Source organism: Semicossyphus pulcher, unplaced genomic scaffold, assembly GCF_022749685.1.
Source record: "Semicossyphus pulcher isolate SPU_LCO1_2020_fin unplaced genomic scaffold, fSemPul1.0.p SCAF_28, whole genome shotgun sequence".
NCBI lineage: Eukaryota > Metazoa > Chordata > Actinopteri > Labriformes > Labridae > Semicossyphus > Semicossyphus pulcher.
The window spans coordinates 2,839,578-2,856,724 of NW_027211702.1; the positions used below are offsets into that span (position 1 = coordinate 2,839,578).

The 17,147-nt window shown below is 40.7% G+C and overlaps 1 protein-coding gene across 1 annotated transcript in view; it reads right to left on the reverse strand.

The window, feature by feature from the left end:
* npr2 (natriuretic peptide receptor 2) overlaps positions 1–17,147 on the reverse strand; it is an 86,857-nt gene that overhangs the window by 15,123 nt on the left and 54,587 nt on the right. The window contains exon 15 of the mRNA XM_069677208.1: positions 14,971–15,139. Within this exon, the coding sequence (XP_069533309.1) occupies positions 14,971–15,139 (169 nt within the window). The remainder of the gene's footprint in view (positions 1–14,970; positions 15,140–17,147) is intronic.

Below are 17,147 nucleotides of genomic sequence, written 5' to 3' on the forward strand. Positions count from 1 at the left end.
ACTTGAACAGAAATGTATTGGCCGAAGAAGAAGTTGACAGCAGGATAAAAGAAGAAGAAGAAGAAAGCAGGATAATGTCAGACACATGTATGAAACACGTACGTTGTTTGATCTCAGTTTCTGTCAAATTCTGTGAAACTGACACCAAATAGCAGTAAATAAATATATTAATCCTGCACTTTACCTTTTTAAGGGCATTTTGTATTCAGATACCGTGATGTATCGTTATTTGATTGTCTTTCAATATATCAATTATCACAGAATCGCTGTGTCGTGATACTATCATTATTGTGGGCCACGTATCGGTTATCACATAGAATCGTGAGTTACCCTGCGATTCCCACCCCTAATAAGAATCATAAGCCTTATTCGCATGGGACTAGAATTACCTGGGGACCTCCAGCAATTTATAATAATTGCAGAGGTTGTCTGTGATCTTAATCCTGTGCGAATCGGCCATGTCTGTAATTTGTAAAATAAAAATTCCAGCGCAAATTACCGACCATATTTTGGCAAACATGATTTGATAATATTAGTCCCATGCAAATCGGCATCGGCATATTTTTTATTTGCAATATTTTTGTTGTCTCCAGGCCTTTTTCCTGCCTCTTTCCCGGTCAAGAATTTTGGAGGCTGCAAGTTTTTGAAGCATTTTGGGTGCAAATTCAGGAAGCTAATCTCGCTATGTAGCATGGGGGCCTATTTGCTGAAAGAGGCGAGCAAACTCAAATCCATCACAAGAGAAATCTCAATAGATGATGATATGCATGGCAACATGCGGTAAGGATTGTTTTTCTATCTTTCAACAGACTGAAGGCTTTAAGCAGATGTTACGTGAAGCCTTGACATTTTCAGTCTGGGTTGGTAATGCCTGTAAATGAAAGTAAAATATAAACTTTGCTTATCCCGTGCGAATGCGCCGCACGAAACACAGGTGTGATGGGACATTTCTAAATCACATTAGGTCCCCAGGTAATACCAGTCCCACGCATATAGACCTATGGATTAATGGTTTAAAAAGTTGGCAGATTAATCAACATAATTGTTAGTTGCGGCCCTATTGCTGATAAAACATCACCTTAAAACACTCAGTAATCAAATACTAATACATATAGGCAATGCACAATGCTGGTACAGTACCTTCAGTTAGCCCATCATTATTTAAAGGTTTGGGGTTATCGAGAGCGTCCTAACTGGGAGAATCACTGGTTGGTTCTGAAACAGAACCGAACAGGACCACAAGGCCCAGCAAAGAGAGGTTTGTTTGGCTGTATATATAAAACTGTGCTGTACTCTGCCTAGAGGATATTTATACCAGGCGCTGCCAGAAAAAGGCTCTGAGAATCATTAAGAATCCCAACCAACCGGATAATGACTATTCTCCCTGCAGCGGTCAGGAAGAAGATATCGGATACACCAGGCCTGGGAGGCTTAGGATGAGCTTCTGCCCTCAGGCCTGAAGGATCCTAAATGAGGTCACTGCCTCAGACTGGCCTGTCCCCTGAAATCCTGCAGATATTTTTTTCAATTCCAGGGTTTTATTTGCATTAAAGTTTTAGGAACAACTTTGCCAAAGCTTCAAAAACAGAAAGATCAAATATTTTGGTCGAGTTACAAAAGCAGAAATAAAAGCCATTCGAAAATGATTCGACAATTCCTGTTTTATTTAATCCCTTTAATGCATAAATTAAAGGGTAAGGTTGGATTCCATTTCACTGCAATTGTATCTTCTATCATTGCAGGTGACTAATACAATGTTATTGATTAAAAATAATAATACTGCAGCAAGTTTACTGCTGATATCTGGTTTAAAAATCCCCCCTTCATTTATTCATTTTCAATCAGACGTTTTTGTAAGGATGTCGCTGTCATAGTTTGGCAAGTACAATGTTATCCTAACTGATGAAGCTACGAAAAGTACTACAAAACTATGAAATCTAATCAAATCTGGCACCCTCATTACCCACAATGCAACTAGGCCGCTAACAGTTCAGTCAGATAGCTGTGTCCCAATTCAGGGGCTGCATCATCTAAAGGATGTACTGTATTTGAAGGCCACAGCAGCGTGTGGAAGGCTGTCTCATTTGAAAGCTCCTTCAGATGCGTCCAACAAATGCGTCCTTCTTTTCCCAGGCCACGAAGGATCCATCATGTGCATCCTTCATGGCCCAACGTATCCTGAGATTCATTGCGCGTCAATTCAGACGAGATGGTGGACTCTCAAGCAGGTGAGTAATACACTTTAAATTTAAAGTTTTTGGTTTTAACTTACCACATCGAATTTCTAGTGATACAAAAGTTAAAATAAACAAAAAGGCACCTTGAAAAAAATTGTTATGATAGCTAGTTAGCCCGCTAGCTACCTGTCGCTAGGCCACAGGAGCGATGTTTGGAAGGCAGGAAGAGCTGGTGACACAAACAGGAAATCCTCCGTAGGCCAGACCGTCTCATTTCAGTTCGGCCCTAGCGTCTAATGACTCATCCTTTGTAGACCGCATCCTTCGAAGGATGCAGCCCCTGAACTGAGGCACAGCTCGAGATTCAGGTGTATTATGCTATTATGTAGCCCTAACCTGCTAACCTCAAGCAGGTATGAGGAGTGGGCTCTGGAGAGTAAACTCACTAAGTCCCTACCATGGATTTCTTTCGTTTTCAAAGTAGTACTTTCCAGATCCAACCAACACTGACTTAAGAGACGTCACTAGAGGCAATGTCGCAGACTTCATACAGCTCCCTCTGCAGCCACAACAGCTGTAGCGTCCACACAATGTCTGTAACTGCACTCATTTGTGTTCTTTGTAAATAAGTCAATCAAATCTGTTGGACCAAGAATCAATATTATCACCACTTTAATTATAGTTTTATTAAAAATGAATGAATAAAAATGTATATGTAAAGAGAAGAACTGTTAATGTCAGAAAAAAAGGACCGACATCTCATCTCAGCACATTTCTCTCAGCTCTAAATAATAACTGCAGTGACCTCAGAGGTGAAATGGCAGAGGACATGATGGAGGTAAAAATCTAATCAGTCAAAGGTCTCACTGAGTCTTCGAGTGCTGTCGCTGCCTCTCCTGCAACATGGGCCCCTTTACCAGAAGAGGCAGGCAAAAACACAAGGGTCTAACACGAAAAACATGTGAAATGAATATTCCTGTTCCACGACATCCAGGAATGAGATGTCACAGCATTATTTCTGTTTGTATACAGTATCTCTCATACAAACACTCAGCAGATGTTGTTACCTTCCAACATGAAGGAAAAACAGACCAAACACTCTGAAGGGTCTCTATTCACGTCTCCGCCGCTGTGATCCCAGCATTTCACTTATATCTTTAAAATTATATAATACAAGTATTGCATAATGTGTGTGTCTCGGGAGGTTTCTACATTCATATGCTTACGCACACACACAAACACACATGCACGCCCACGCATTTACTCCGACAGAGCAAGAAGGTGAGTCATCCACACCACCGTGGCGGCTAAAAGCATCAATTCCTGGCATGCCGCCATGTTTCTTGTGGGTCACGGATCCTACACACACCCACACGTTGTTTAAGTTTAAAGAGCTAAACATCAGAGGGAGACATGAAAGACAGTGATGAGTATCAACGCCGTGAAGGCAATCACACAGGCCATGCACTGTTTACTGCACCGCACAACACAGACAGCAATATTTTACCACCATTCATCCAAACTAATAGTATCAGCCTTGGTGATGAACATGACGCTAAAGAGAGGGAAACAATAAAATCATTTAAGGGATTTAATAGGGATATGATAAAAGTTTGACCATTCCCCTTAAAGTTTGTTGAAATTCAGCCATGTACTAAGCAAAAACAGGTTACTTTAGGTGTCTATACTACCTCCATTGGTCAACTTTTTACTTGAACTTTAAAATCATAAAGGTTCTTTGTGGCTGCGAGCGGTTGCTGCCGCCTCCATTGTTTCCTTTGTCAAAACTATGGCAGCTACGACACCAAGGCCAGTGGAAAGGAGAGGGAGGGAAGTCGGACGTCGGGGTTGACAATGATTGAACTTTTGTGCCGCAGCGGTGAATAAAAGAAACAATAATGGAATCGCATCAGCCTAAAAACTTCAATAACAGCGTAAATCAGCTACATTTGTGATATCAACTGTGCCATATAAGGGAAGAAGGAGAAGAAGAAGATTTGCTTTATTAATCCCAGAGGGGAAATTACATTTTTTTCACTCTGTTTTTACAAAAAAGCTACACACACAAAGGCCCAAATACAGACGTGCACAAACAGGAACTGGAAAGGAACTGGCACCTCTCCAGCTACCAGCCCCAATTCCACGCTTGGTCCACACCAGGGCTTGAACCTGTCAGGAGTTATTCTATTTTAGTTGTGGTTGTGATTTTGTATTTTGGGGTTCAGATATTATTTCCTGTTACATTGTCTCTAGTTGTCATGTATTCTCGTTGTTAAGTTTTGTGTTTAGTGTATTCCATGTTCTTGTCAGGATTTTGTGCAGTTAGTTTTTAATTTGTGTTTTATTGGTTAGATCATTTCCTATGTTACCATGTCACCTTGTCTCTCGAGTTGGTCCACTTCCTGCCTTGTGTGTTTCCCGCTTGTTTGATTATGTGCCCTGCCTTTATTGTTTTGACCTGCCCCTTGATTGTCTCACCTGTGTCTGATTAGCCTCACATCCTAGTTATTTAGTCTTTGAGCTCCCCTGTGTCAGTGCTGGTTCATTGTCTTTGTCTTTGTGAACCCAACGTACGTCTACCCTCACACTACCTGCTGCTAGTTCCCTTGTGGCTCTTCGTGTTACTTGGTGTTATTCTGATTTGTAAGTTTTTGCTCTGCCTTTTGGTTTTCCTTGTTTGTCTTTTTAAACTCTTTACCTTTGTCTGCACCTGAGTCCCTACAGACTGAGCAACCATCTACCCCATTACAAAATCACTAAACATTACCTCTTTAACAACCTGCACAGCTGAGTTCCTGTATGTAGCTGCTGCAAGTATTTTAACTAATAATCATAAGATTTTGGTTGAGCTTTCTAGTAATACTTCAGTTCCAATAATTTCCTAGAAAGGAACTGTTATGTAAGTGTTAATTCAAAGGAAGGCTACAGGAAAGGGTTATGTAAGTCTGTACAAAGGTCAAGGAAAATGGAGACAGTAGACATTTGGTTAACTTAAGGTTAAAAAAATGTCTGAGTTATTGCTGGTACATTGTAGTCAGAGAACTGAAGGTCAACCGAACATGTAAAAATGTGAAATTAGTCTAAAGCCATGCGTGAATGTAATAATATATAATTATTTATGTGTGAGTTATTTTAAGGAAATTTCTCTGGATCTGAGCCACTGCATTAACCTCATCACAACTCGTCAAACTTAAAGTGTTAATCTCAAAGATTTTCACTTAAAAAATGTCTGTTAAGTCATTAACTATCGCCGAATGAGGTAACACAATGGTGATTGAGCCTATGGCCCACTGATGAAAGCCTTTGCATTTGCAGTATCACAGACTGGGTGTCTGTGGCGACTTTCGCAGAAAAAATCCCAAGCGGCACCCAGTTAGTGACGCGTTTTCCATCAGCCAGCAGCGGTTGGTCTGCCAGAGAGGGTAGGCGGAGCTAAGTGGCTGCTTTTCCGCTCTCTGCAAGTGTTGCGAGTAAACAGTAATCTACTATGGCTGAACAAACAAAGAAAATATGGATGACTACAGATACAACTTCAAAAATAAGTGAAAATCCAAAGAAAAAGAAACAAATTTGACGCTCAGATGAAGCAAACAGTCTAAAAAGGAAAGCGACCGTCAGCGAGGAAAATCAAGAGTTACAACCGGAGCCAACCATGGACGTCACACATGCAACACAGTCTGGATATCTGGGAAGTGTGCTCCCGCAATTACCGTTTATCGCCATAGGTGCCGCCAAAGAGAACGAAACTGAGATCTTCCAGATTAGCACTTTAAATAACTGTCGCTGAATTTTGACTTTTTTCCTATACGTTGTTTCCAGCTAAATTTACTTACTGACTTACACTTCTTTAACTCTCGTGAAAACATGTTACAAATGAAACAAAATATAGATCACACACACACACACACACACACACACAGGAAATCTGAGTGGAAAATGTTTGACAGGAAAGTGTCAGGAAACATGGCTGCCGTCAGCCAGTCAGCAGGTGTGTTTATCACTGTGTGTTTTGATGCTCAATCCAGACGCTGATTAAACATTAAAAACATTCACTACTATTTAAAAAACAAATGCAGAGGGCTGTGCAGTCAGTACAGGAAGTATACACTCTCTTCTTGTTTACAAAGGTGCTAAACATGCTTCAGAAAGAGACATTTCAACTAATATTTGGACGGATGTGCCGAACAAAAAAACACAAATTAGACAAATAGAAAAACATCTAATAACAAGTAAAGAGGAAAATTTATGAAATAAATATTTTTTGCTGTCTAACTAGAAATGACAAACATTGAGAGACTTGCACATGCGCAAAGAGATCAGTTCCCAGTGGCCAAAGTCTCAGCTCCTTGTGTGTTAAAGCGAACCAATCGGCGCTGCTAAACATCCCTCTTGTTACTACACCCTTCAAGCTTAAACTCACACACACACACACACACACACACCAAAAATAACAGCCCATCCATCACTTCATGTCCACAACATACATTTACCTAATGAAAATAACAGTGCATTAAGGCACAGGCCACTGTGGTGAACGGCTTGAGACACATGAGGAGGGGCTTTGCATGCGGCTGTCGAGAGCATCCTTGAGTGCCTCCGAGGATGTCAATCATACAGAGCTCTTTACTCCAAGCCAGTACAAATGGAAAGCCATACATCACCGGGCTCATCCTGACTTACAGAGCGAACAGAGGAGAGGTCAGACTGAGCGGAGGACCACACCAAGCACGCCGATCTGTTCAGAGATCCAACTAACCACCTGTTTTAGACTGCTAATCAACCACATCAACACAAGCAATTACTTTAGTGCACGTGTCGTCCACTCATCAAAAGGAGAGATCCTGTCTGTCACATCTGTGGGAAAAGTGTTTTTCTTCAAGGTTCAAGGCTCAGCAGCAACCTTACGTTACAGAACTGCACAAAGAAATGCAGCTGTATGGATTTGGTTTCATAACAATGTAGCACATGATGGTCTGTGGCATCGAAGTGGCCTTGAACTCACCGACAAGGAGGTTTTGAGGCTCAGTATGAAAAAGAAAGAACATAAAGGCAGTGAAATCTTCAGTCTGATGGATTACATCTTCTGAGAACATTTCAGAACATTTTATATTTTAAAGAAATACTGACTCTTTAAAGCGCTAACAAGGAGTAGTGAAAAGAACTGTGAAGTTATCTGAAATTATTACACAACCTAATGGAATACTCGATTCTGATTGGTCCATTACTGCATTCTATGGTCTGTTATGTCTGTATAGCAAACTGCCGCTATGAATGACTGACCACTGCTGTGGACGCAGTTCTGAACAAACCTTATTTCAGGACCACATCCAATAATGATCTAAAGATCAGGGGCCGGTTTCACAAAGGTGTTTTAGTCTGGTCTACAGTGCTCAAAGATTAGTCTAATGCAAGTTAGACCGGGTCACAAAAATAAAGTCTGACTCATTTTAACCCAAAAAAATTAGACACCTTACCCCCAGGCTAACTCAGCTCTCAGACCCATGTTACCATGGTAACAATCAGTGACACCTGCTGACCAGTAGAACCAAATTTTGAACGTCTTTGATGGTCCTTTCAACGGTCAGTTACTGCAATTTTTTCTATATTTTTTGTTGTTGTTGTTACACTCTCCGCTGAATTTTCCAAGTAAAATGCCATTAAAACTGTTGAATTCCTTCACTAGACAAACATTTTCTGCTGGGGCAAACGGACTTGAGCCTTATTTTACCCAGAATTCAATGCACCATAGTTCTACTGAAGATAGTCAAGAACTGCTTTGTGAGGGGATAAATTTAGACGTCTATCTGAAGTCTGACTATTTGTTATATCTAAGCCATAGTCAAAGTCTATCTTTGTGAAACCAGCCCCAGGGCTTATAAATTTAATGTCAGCACTTATAGAAAAATGTTTATGAGCTGTTGACATTGTGCCTAAAAAGAAAACAAGAAAAAGAGGGAGAAACAGGAGAGAAAAAACAAGAGAGGTTTAAAGACACGCTTCGCTGGACAACAGAGACAAAAGTGACAAAATAGACAAAAGTGAGGAAGAAACAAACAGAATACGGACTATAGCAGAGTTTAAATTAAATTAATGGAAAATAAAATGTAAAAGGATCGTAAGTCTTTTTGGACAGGACCGTTTCAGGTACAAAAAAACTTCAATTAGCTGCTAGGGATCATTCATGCAACCCGGTTTATCTTGTCTCACTTCACTATCAATGGAAATATTCAGTTTAAACTTTAACAGCTAATCAGGCTAATTTTAAGAAGGCTCCCACTTTTACCATTGCTATGGACGCAGTTCAAACCACAGACAATTTGTTTAAGCAAAAGAAATAAAATATTTGTTATCTTTTGTCAAACTGTTTACTGATTTATTTGGGAACTGCTGTGTAATACGCAGGACAATGTGCAGCAAGAGGTCTTTATAACAGAAATAATGCCTGATGAGCCTCCACTGGGCTCCCCTTACGAAATGCACACGTTCTCTCTAAACACTGAAAAACAATACAACTGAGAATCATCAGAGACGGACTAGAAGCATCACCTCAAAATCGTTATCTTGACAATCAGTGATCACACGTGGCTAAATATCGATTTATACCTTGGAGCAAAAAGGTTACAGCGTAGCTACCATAATGACGTGTTCCACCTCATACATGTAATTACACGACTGTGCAGCAGTCAAGGACAGATCAGTGCTGTGTTTTTTCTAGTGGACATAGTTGATGTTTAGGACAACATGAGACAAGGTGAAGGATGTGTCTGTGATTATCTCCTTTTCAATAACACACATCAAAGAAAGCCATTTCCACCTCAGACCTCCTCCTGCTCACTGTGATTGCCTCTCTCTTTTAGAGTGAATGAACGAATGTCAACATGATTACTTTGGCTATTGATTGCAGCGTCCCATTCAGCAGCAGGACGGGGGAAACCTCCCCTCCATCGCTCAATATCGCAGAGTGAATTAAAGAATGCACACATAACAACCATAGCCTGATTGTATGTGACACATCTGTGCAGATAAAAATCAGCACTGAACTGCGGATCTGTTACTTTGCCAGAGGCAGCACATGCACAAGTTTAACTCCGTCTTAAGATAAGCCAGATCCCACAAAACACGACCATGTAAGAGGCAGAAAGGCTCCAAGTTGCCGTTCAGAGTAACGAACCGTGACCCGTGTTTTGATCTTCATGTCAAAACTCACAGGACGGGCTGACTGCACCTGGCAGGCAGGACCTGCTTTCACTCAGGCCCTCTGCTTTAACTTGTCAGTCCCGATTTTACCCTTATATATAACATCCAACACATTTTAACTCACATCGGTATCATATGGTATATATTTTTGTATACACCTGATCCAACTTCTTATTGAAGTGAAATTTTCCAGACGTGTATTACAGAGAATTTTATGCACATTTCTTCACAGTTTGCCATCATATATGATGTTTTAGGAAACCTTTAGGCTTAAAGTAGCAATGTGGATAATCTCAGCTTTGGCAGCACCTGTAGTGGTAAGAAGCCATCGCAGGTGTGTGTTTTATGGAGTCAAACAATAGTCAAAAAGATTTTGAGCTCACAAGTGTTCGCAAATAATTTCACAGCCCGCAGTTGTATATCATGTTTTGTGTGCATGTGAAATAATTTGCACGCAGGTTCCTAAATTTGTGAATGCGTTAAAAAAAAAGTTGTGAATTTGTATAAAAGTTTTGCAGTAGTCGAAATATGTAGTCCTCACAGATTTGTAAACGTGTAAAAAGTTTTTGTAGGTGTAGAAACGATTTGTGTATGTTTACTTTAAAGTCAGAGTTACAGACACACAAATTTCCTATCTGCATGTGTGACCCTGAAGTTACAAACCACGAGCTACAAACGTTTCTTTACGCCTCAGCTAATCTCTATTTACAGATTCTTCACAGAAACGTAGAATCTGTAGGCAGGGACGTGGATTTTAGGGATGTCAAGTGTTCTGGTTTCCGTTTATAGTACACTTGTAGTCCGAGTAATATTGACCAGTCACGTATCAGCAGGTTGCGGTGTATGCAGGAAAAAGAGTCCAAGTTGTTCAGTTGCTCAGCATTCAGATTTCCCAACACCCTCGAATGCATCACAAATGATTGATCCGACCTCCGTTCAACAAACGAGCGTTTTAAATGTAGTTTTCTCCTCCTCTTGAGGACAGACCTGACAAAGCTTCATTTTTACTTTTTACTAATCTGCATCATGATGTTGTTATTTCGGCAAAGGTAAGACCCGTTAATTAAAGTAAATCACAAGAAAAAGCTTCTTTTTTTTTTCTGTGAACAATGCAGCACGCGGAAAAGGAAGTCTTGACTGGCAGTCTTTATCGCTAACCGCTGGCTACACGCCCCGCATGTTCACAGTTGTCCCAAGAGGCTATATTGTCGTGAGACTATAGCTGATTGGATCCGAGTTTGTGACTCAGCAAACTAGCCAATCAGGTCGCCTCAACGTTGACCACTGACCATCCAATCAGAGGAAGCTAAACTGTTCAATCAAGGCGCAACTGATTCTGGCATGCGCGTTCTACAGATCCAGTCAACACAACGGAAATGCTCCAGGCCTGTGAGGGTGCTCGGTGTAACAGCTAAGAGCAAGAGCTATAAGTTAGCTGTGCAAAACCCAGAACATAAAACACCAACAAATACTGCAAATGCCATTTATCATTATATTAACTAATTCACAAGAGACTAATATTTCACAGAAAATCTCCAAGTTACAAAGTTAAAGGCCCTGAAAAGGTATTTTAACTATTAGCTAGTTACTACAAGAGATGGGGTAATGCTTCAAAACAACAAATGTAAGGTTGATTAGAACAGTTGTGATTTTTTGCATGATGAGATTAATGTTAATATTTCATGTTTTTCTCTATGCTCATCTCATTGATTTGAAGTGGCCATTACAGCACCTTTGAATCACAAATCACTGTTTGGAAAGATCTATAAGAAGAACTGGATACAGTGTTGGAGGCAAGCTGCCCAGTGGCACATGAGCCAAAAAAAGTCTGAATTAAATTACCCAGATCTCCCAGGTAGAATCTGCATCTAAAGCATAGAGAGCAAGTGCATAAACATTTCCTTTATCCCACTGCTTTGATTTACTATGCCAATAAAAATAAGCTTTGGTTCGAACTGGGAAGTACATCAACCTAAAAAAAAGACACATGCTATCTATTTTTAGGCTGCATAATCACACTAAAGTGGAAATGACAGCGTTGACTAGACATGAGACAAAGAGTGTTAAAGCGGCAGAGCTGCTTTTAGCAGGTCAAAAACGTGTGAATGTGTGGATACTGTCGTCCTGTAACTCTTTCACACGGTGGGAAAGAAGTCTTTTGGGGCCAGTGTGCTTCACATGATAGACTCCAATCTTCTAATAACATGGTTTGGCCATTATGTGGAACTTTTTCTCTTATCTGTTTTTATTTATTTTTTAGCTCCTTTTTTTTGTGCCTTTATTAATAGGACAGCTTAAGATAGACAGGAAATGTAGGGAGGAGAGAGTGGGGGAAGACATGCACCAAAGGACCAAGGACGGAGTCGACCCAGCGGCCGGTGCAGTATATGGGGCATCTGCTCAAACTTCTAAGCTCAACCAGGGCCCACTGATATTTTTATTACTAAAGTGCTAATCTTGAAGATCTCAGTTTCGTTCTCTTTCGCGGCACCTATGGTGATAAACAGTAATTGCGAGAGCAAACTTCCCAGATATCCTGACAGTGTTGCATGTGTGACGTCCACGGTTGGCTCCAGCTCTTGATTTTCCTCGCTGACGGTCGCTTTCCTTTTTAGACTGTTTGCTTCATCTGAGCGTCCAATTTGTTTCTTTTTCTTTGGATTTTCACTTATTTTTGAAGTTGTATCTGTAGTCATCGATCTTTTCTTTGTTTGTTCAGCCATAGTAGATTACTGTTTACTCGCAACACTTGCAGATAGCGGAAAATCAGCTGCTTAGCTCCGCCTACCCTCTCTGGCAGACCAACCACTGCTGGCTGATGGAAAATGCGTCACTAACTGGGCGCCGCTCGTGATTTTTTCCACAAAACGCCACAGACACCCAGTCTGTAATACTGCAGATACAAAGGCTTTCATCAGTGGGCCACAGGCTCAATCACCATTGTGTTACCACATTCGGCGATAGATACAGACATTTATTTACATGAAAATCTTCGAGATTATGAGATTATTACTTTAAGCTATGTATATAAGAGATGTGGATAAAATGGGCTTAAAGTACAAGCTGTGGCTTTGAATAACTAAGTTGCACAACAAGTATTTGTTATGATACATCCCTGAGGATTTGTCCTACAGCCGCACATTTAATCAACGGAGAAAATAATTACTGATTTTAAATTTGGGACTGATTTACACATTACTAAAAATACTTATTTTTCTCAAGTAGAATTCTGAGGAAAGGACTTTGCTAAAAATGTCTTCCTGGTTTTCCAGCGCTCCATTTTTATCCACTTCTTTATTATGTTTATAATAAGTTTTTACAGTGAATAATAAGAGCAATAAAGTGTATACAAATATTTTCGTTTTCCCAAACAGCCATAAATAGTGTACTTCCATGTGTGTGTGTGTGTGTGTGTGTGTGTGTGTGTGTGTGTGTGTGTGTGTGTGTGTGTGTGCTCTAGTGTCACACTGAATCAGCAGGGATGCTTTATTCAGTAACTCTCTCTGACAGAGCTGCCACACACGAGGGAAAACTTCCCTTCCTGCTTCGACATAAAACTCAGACACAAAATATGCATATGAATGATTCATGGGATCATTGAAAACAATACCAGAAACATGGACTCACACACTCCTCCTTCTTACACAAACACACACACACACACACACACACACACACACACACCCAACGATGGAAAGGCAGCAAAGAGCACTTCCTGTCCAGAGCTGCCTGTCAGGAATTACAAACAGCCCTTTATCTGAAATTGTCCCGATGATTTCCACAACATGAATCTTTTTCCTGTTTGTCCTCTTCAATCTCTTAAATGTATAAACCTCACACGGCACTCAGAGGGACGTCGGGCGCTCAACACAGTGTTCACATGTTTAGCTTGAGAAGGCGGACACTGATATTCTGGGAAAGAAAAGGCTGTGTCGACTTTAATTTGTCAAATTACCTCTGCTTTGAAAAGAGAATGAAAGTTTAGGAAATGTTAAATTAAACAAGAACGCTTCCAACTCCTAGTGTTTTGGTATAATTCATTCCTGTTATTAAAAAGGTCCCTTTACCAGAATTACGAAGTAATATTTTCTCATGTACTGGTGACGTAAGATTATTAAGGCAAAGCAGAAGGCACATTGTATTTTGTTTGCAGAAAAGAGGTTAAATGTTGATAATAAAGTTGAACTTTCATTATCAGGTATAACAAAAAAAATAATCAAAGGAGGAAGATTTTTTTATTTCAAGAAGTATAAATGTCGACAACAAAGTCTAAATGACAAGAATATATTTGAAATGTTGAGAATTCAATCAAAATGTTTTATAATAAAGTTTCTGTATTCGGCCAGGTATAAGTTCATAGGAAGATTTTTTTTAAATTTTGCACTACAATAATAAAGTAAAAATGCAGCGATAATAAAGTTATAGTTAATAAATAAAGAGACCCCTCCCAGCAGCAGTGTGTGTGCTGCATTGGTGTCGCAGGGATGATTGAGAAGGAAGTTGCATTTGAAGGGACCGCCTTGTTGTGAGAGGCGGCTGTGATTGGTTTGTTAGTAATGATGATGCAATCAGCAGGCTGTCAGCTGAATACAGCTGGTGTGTATGACTTCTGTGTGCTGCATGAACTAACACAAACCTTCATACATATGTTGTAAGTAAAGTTGAAATGTCCAGAATTTGGAAGAATGTTTTTCTGAAAGTTTTTCTTTGCATTTAAAGCAAAAAGTCAAACTGCTGGGACTACAGTTGTATGCCAAGAAGAATGTGGAAATGAATACAGTTCCAAAAATCTTCCCACTCTGAAGTTTTCTCATGCCTTGTTTTTGTGCTCCCTGCAGGTCGCTTTAGCTTTATTAATCAAGCAGGCCCTTAAGACTGGGGTGAAAAGGGGGAGTGAGGTACACACTACTCTTTTTTGATTGTTTTTAAGATTATCTTGCCAGATGTTCCTGGTAAATATTAAACATATTCAATATTTACGATCCGTTATCCTGTTGTGTGTGGGGAACCCCGAGGACAGCCGAGCACGCAGTCTGTGGATTGTCATGTGGAACGAAACGAGAGCCAATGGGGAAGCAAGCTGACTGAAGAAAGAAGCACAACAACCACAGACATGGCAACAAAAGCAAACGGGGAGCATAAAGTAACATGTACAACCCACTACTTCATCCACAGTTTGTTCTTCTGTCTTCCTGAATTTTCAGTAAAAAGTCCAAAAACTATCCTTCCTGCCTGTCGTCTGCCATGTTTGTTTCCTCTAAAGTCTCGTTTGACCGCCAGAGGTTTGCAAGATTTCCAGTTTTGAGAGTTGGACTCTGGTTGTTGGTGAATGAATCTGTTAGTATGTGGTGTGCTGATTTGGCGTAATCATTGCTCTACACACACTATAAGAGAGAAATCTTTTAGTGTGGGCCAGGCTTAATGTGAGAAGGACCCACAAAGACACAAGAATGAATAGCAGCCCGTCTCGGGCCAATAGAGAAGGATTTTTCACAAGGCCCAGAATATTCTGCAAAGAGTCTGTCTTTAAAAGGTAGTTTTATAAACAGACATTGCTTAACCAGGTAATAAAAAAGAAGTGAAGTTTGGTACTGACTTGTTGAGTTTGGCCATGTAGATCTTGATGTGGCCGAAGTCGGGCCTCTCTGCGGGGTCCTCGGCCCAGCAGCCCTCCATCAGGATGGTCAGCTCCTCCGAGTGACATCTGTTGTCTGTGGTCGGCCGAAAGTACGGCTTCTGACCGTTCCTCACCTTCTGTACGATCTCTGCAGCGGAGAGGACAGAGATGGAGGTCTGTGTGTGAGTGTCTGAGGCATCTTCACACTCACATTTCATTCTGTTATGTTTGACATGATGAACCTTGTAACTGCATCTGTGTACATGAGTGTGGCGAGGTGGATGAAATGACTGGAGCACCAAACAAAAGAGCAAACCTGCAGTTAACAAATCTTGACCCTTGAACCTTTGAACCACCAGAGATTTTATTTCAACTCAGTGCCCATTATTTTTTTCAAGACAGCGATTAACGATCAAAACCCTGCAAGAGGCACTAAAGTTGCTGCTGCAGATCAGCCTGACTAACAACAACACCATCTTTATTACTTAAAGACATATCTCCCTGTGTCTCAGCCCCAAACCAAACTACAACAGGATTTAACTCAACAGGCGGGAGCTTTTCTCATAATTCTGTGATAATTAACTCGTTCATTCGGAAAAACAGAGCAGTGAATGCAATACACTTATGTAGCAGAGAGAAAGGAAGTATGGAGAGATGAGAGTGGGGGATGACATGCAGCAAAGGGCCAAGGTCAGAGTCAAGCCTGTGGCCGCTGCTTCAGGGCCTGCAGCCTCAGGGCCTGCAGCCTCAGTATATGGAGCGCCCAAACTCAGTGCCCAGAGGCAGAATTGCTGATGTCCAATGAAATCCATGTACCTCCAAAAAGGAAATTTAGATTTTACTCAAATATGCATTCATGCTTTCATGTATTTTGCCAAGCAGCACATTTTCTTCTCATGTCACACTCAACATAAATTAACATTTACATATTTACTGCAGCTAAGGGTCATTTAATTAGCTTGTATTGAACTAAAAACGCCTTACTAGACATCATAGACTGTATAAAAAGATGGACGACATGACAGCAATCTAAAAGTGAAGCCAAACCCTCTCTATCGCCCCCTGCTGACTGGCTGCAGTATAGGTCATAAAGCCCGCCTCCTCCATGTTAACAGACGGGACATGAGTCAAACTATTAGATCAAAATACACGTCAAATACATTTGTCTCAAACATGGTTTCTGTCATTATAGTTAGTTATTATCACGCTGATTTACGTCCAGGTGTTCATTTTTCTGACAAGTTTAGTTTTTTGATTCTGTAAAAAGGATGATTGACAGCTCTGTTGACCAATGCGGCTCCTGCAGCCAATCTGTTCTGGATTAGCAGAGTGGAGGACGATAGGCGAGAGGAAATGTAACTAAAACAATCACTACAGTCATTGAAGTTTCCATACCGTTAACCTCAGACCAACACAAAGAAGCTGTTCTGCTGTTAAACACGCCACCATGCAGGATCTTTGCCCTTTTTTGGTAAGTTAAGTGTGTGTGTTTTTGTTAGTGGAAGTGGCTACGGTGGCGCCATCCGCCGATCTCTACTGCGCAGACTCTGGCTCCTTATAACGTCACCATCGCAAGATGGCAGTGCCTATCACGGGGCTATTTTGGCATCACTTTTGTACAGTGGGAGCAGATGGAGACGCGTCATCCATCTATATATATAGTCATTGCTAGTCATAAGCTTTGCATACAAAGAAATCCTCGTGTTAATAATATCTCTTTAGGAAATTCAGTACGGCTCAGAAAGTACAGGAGACTCTGCACTCTGTGACTTCTGAACAGACTGAACTCTCAGACCTAGATTTGCAGGAATATTGATCGTCCTGTATTCCTGCTGAATGAGCCTAAACATATTCAGCTTTGCAGATCAATTCTTGCAGCTTCTTTCTTGTCTCCGCTCCATAAATCACGTCAATTTTTAAGCTCTGTAAAGCACATTCCTTCCGAAATGATACCTCCACATCCTCTCTGTTATTATAATCATCATTAAAAGACCAATTAAAGTAATTAAGAGATGCTGCTGTTAAACTCTGATTAAGCGCCGTATTTAACACAATCTGACACTGGGGAACAGGTGCCAGCTGTCACTGCTCTCAGCCTGTTAATGGTTGAGTATCAGGCACTCGTACAATCAGCATCGAGCGTGACTGTGAATAAA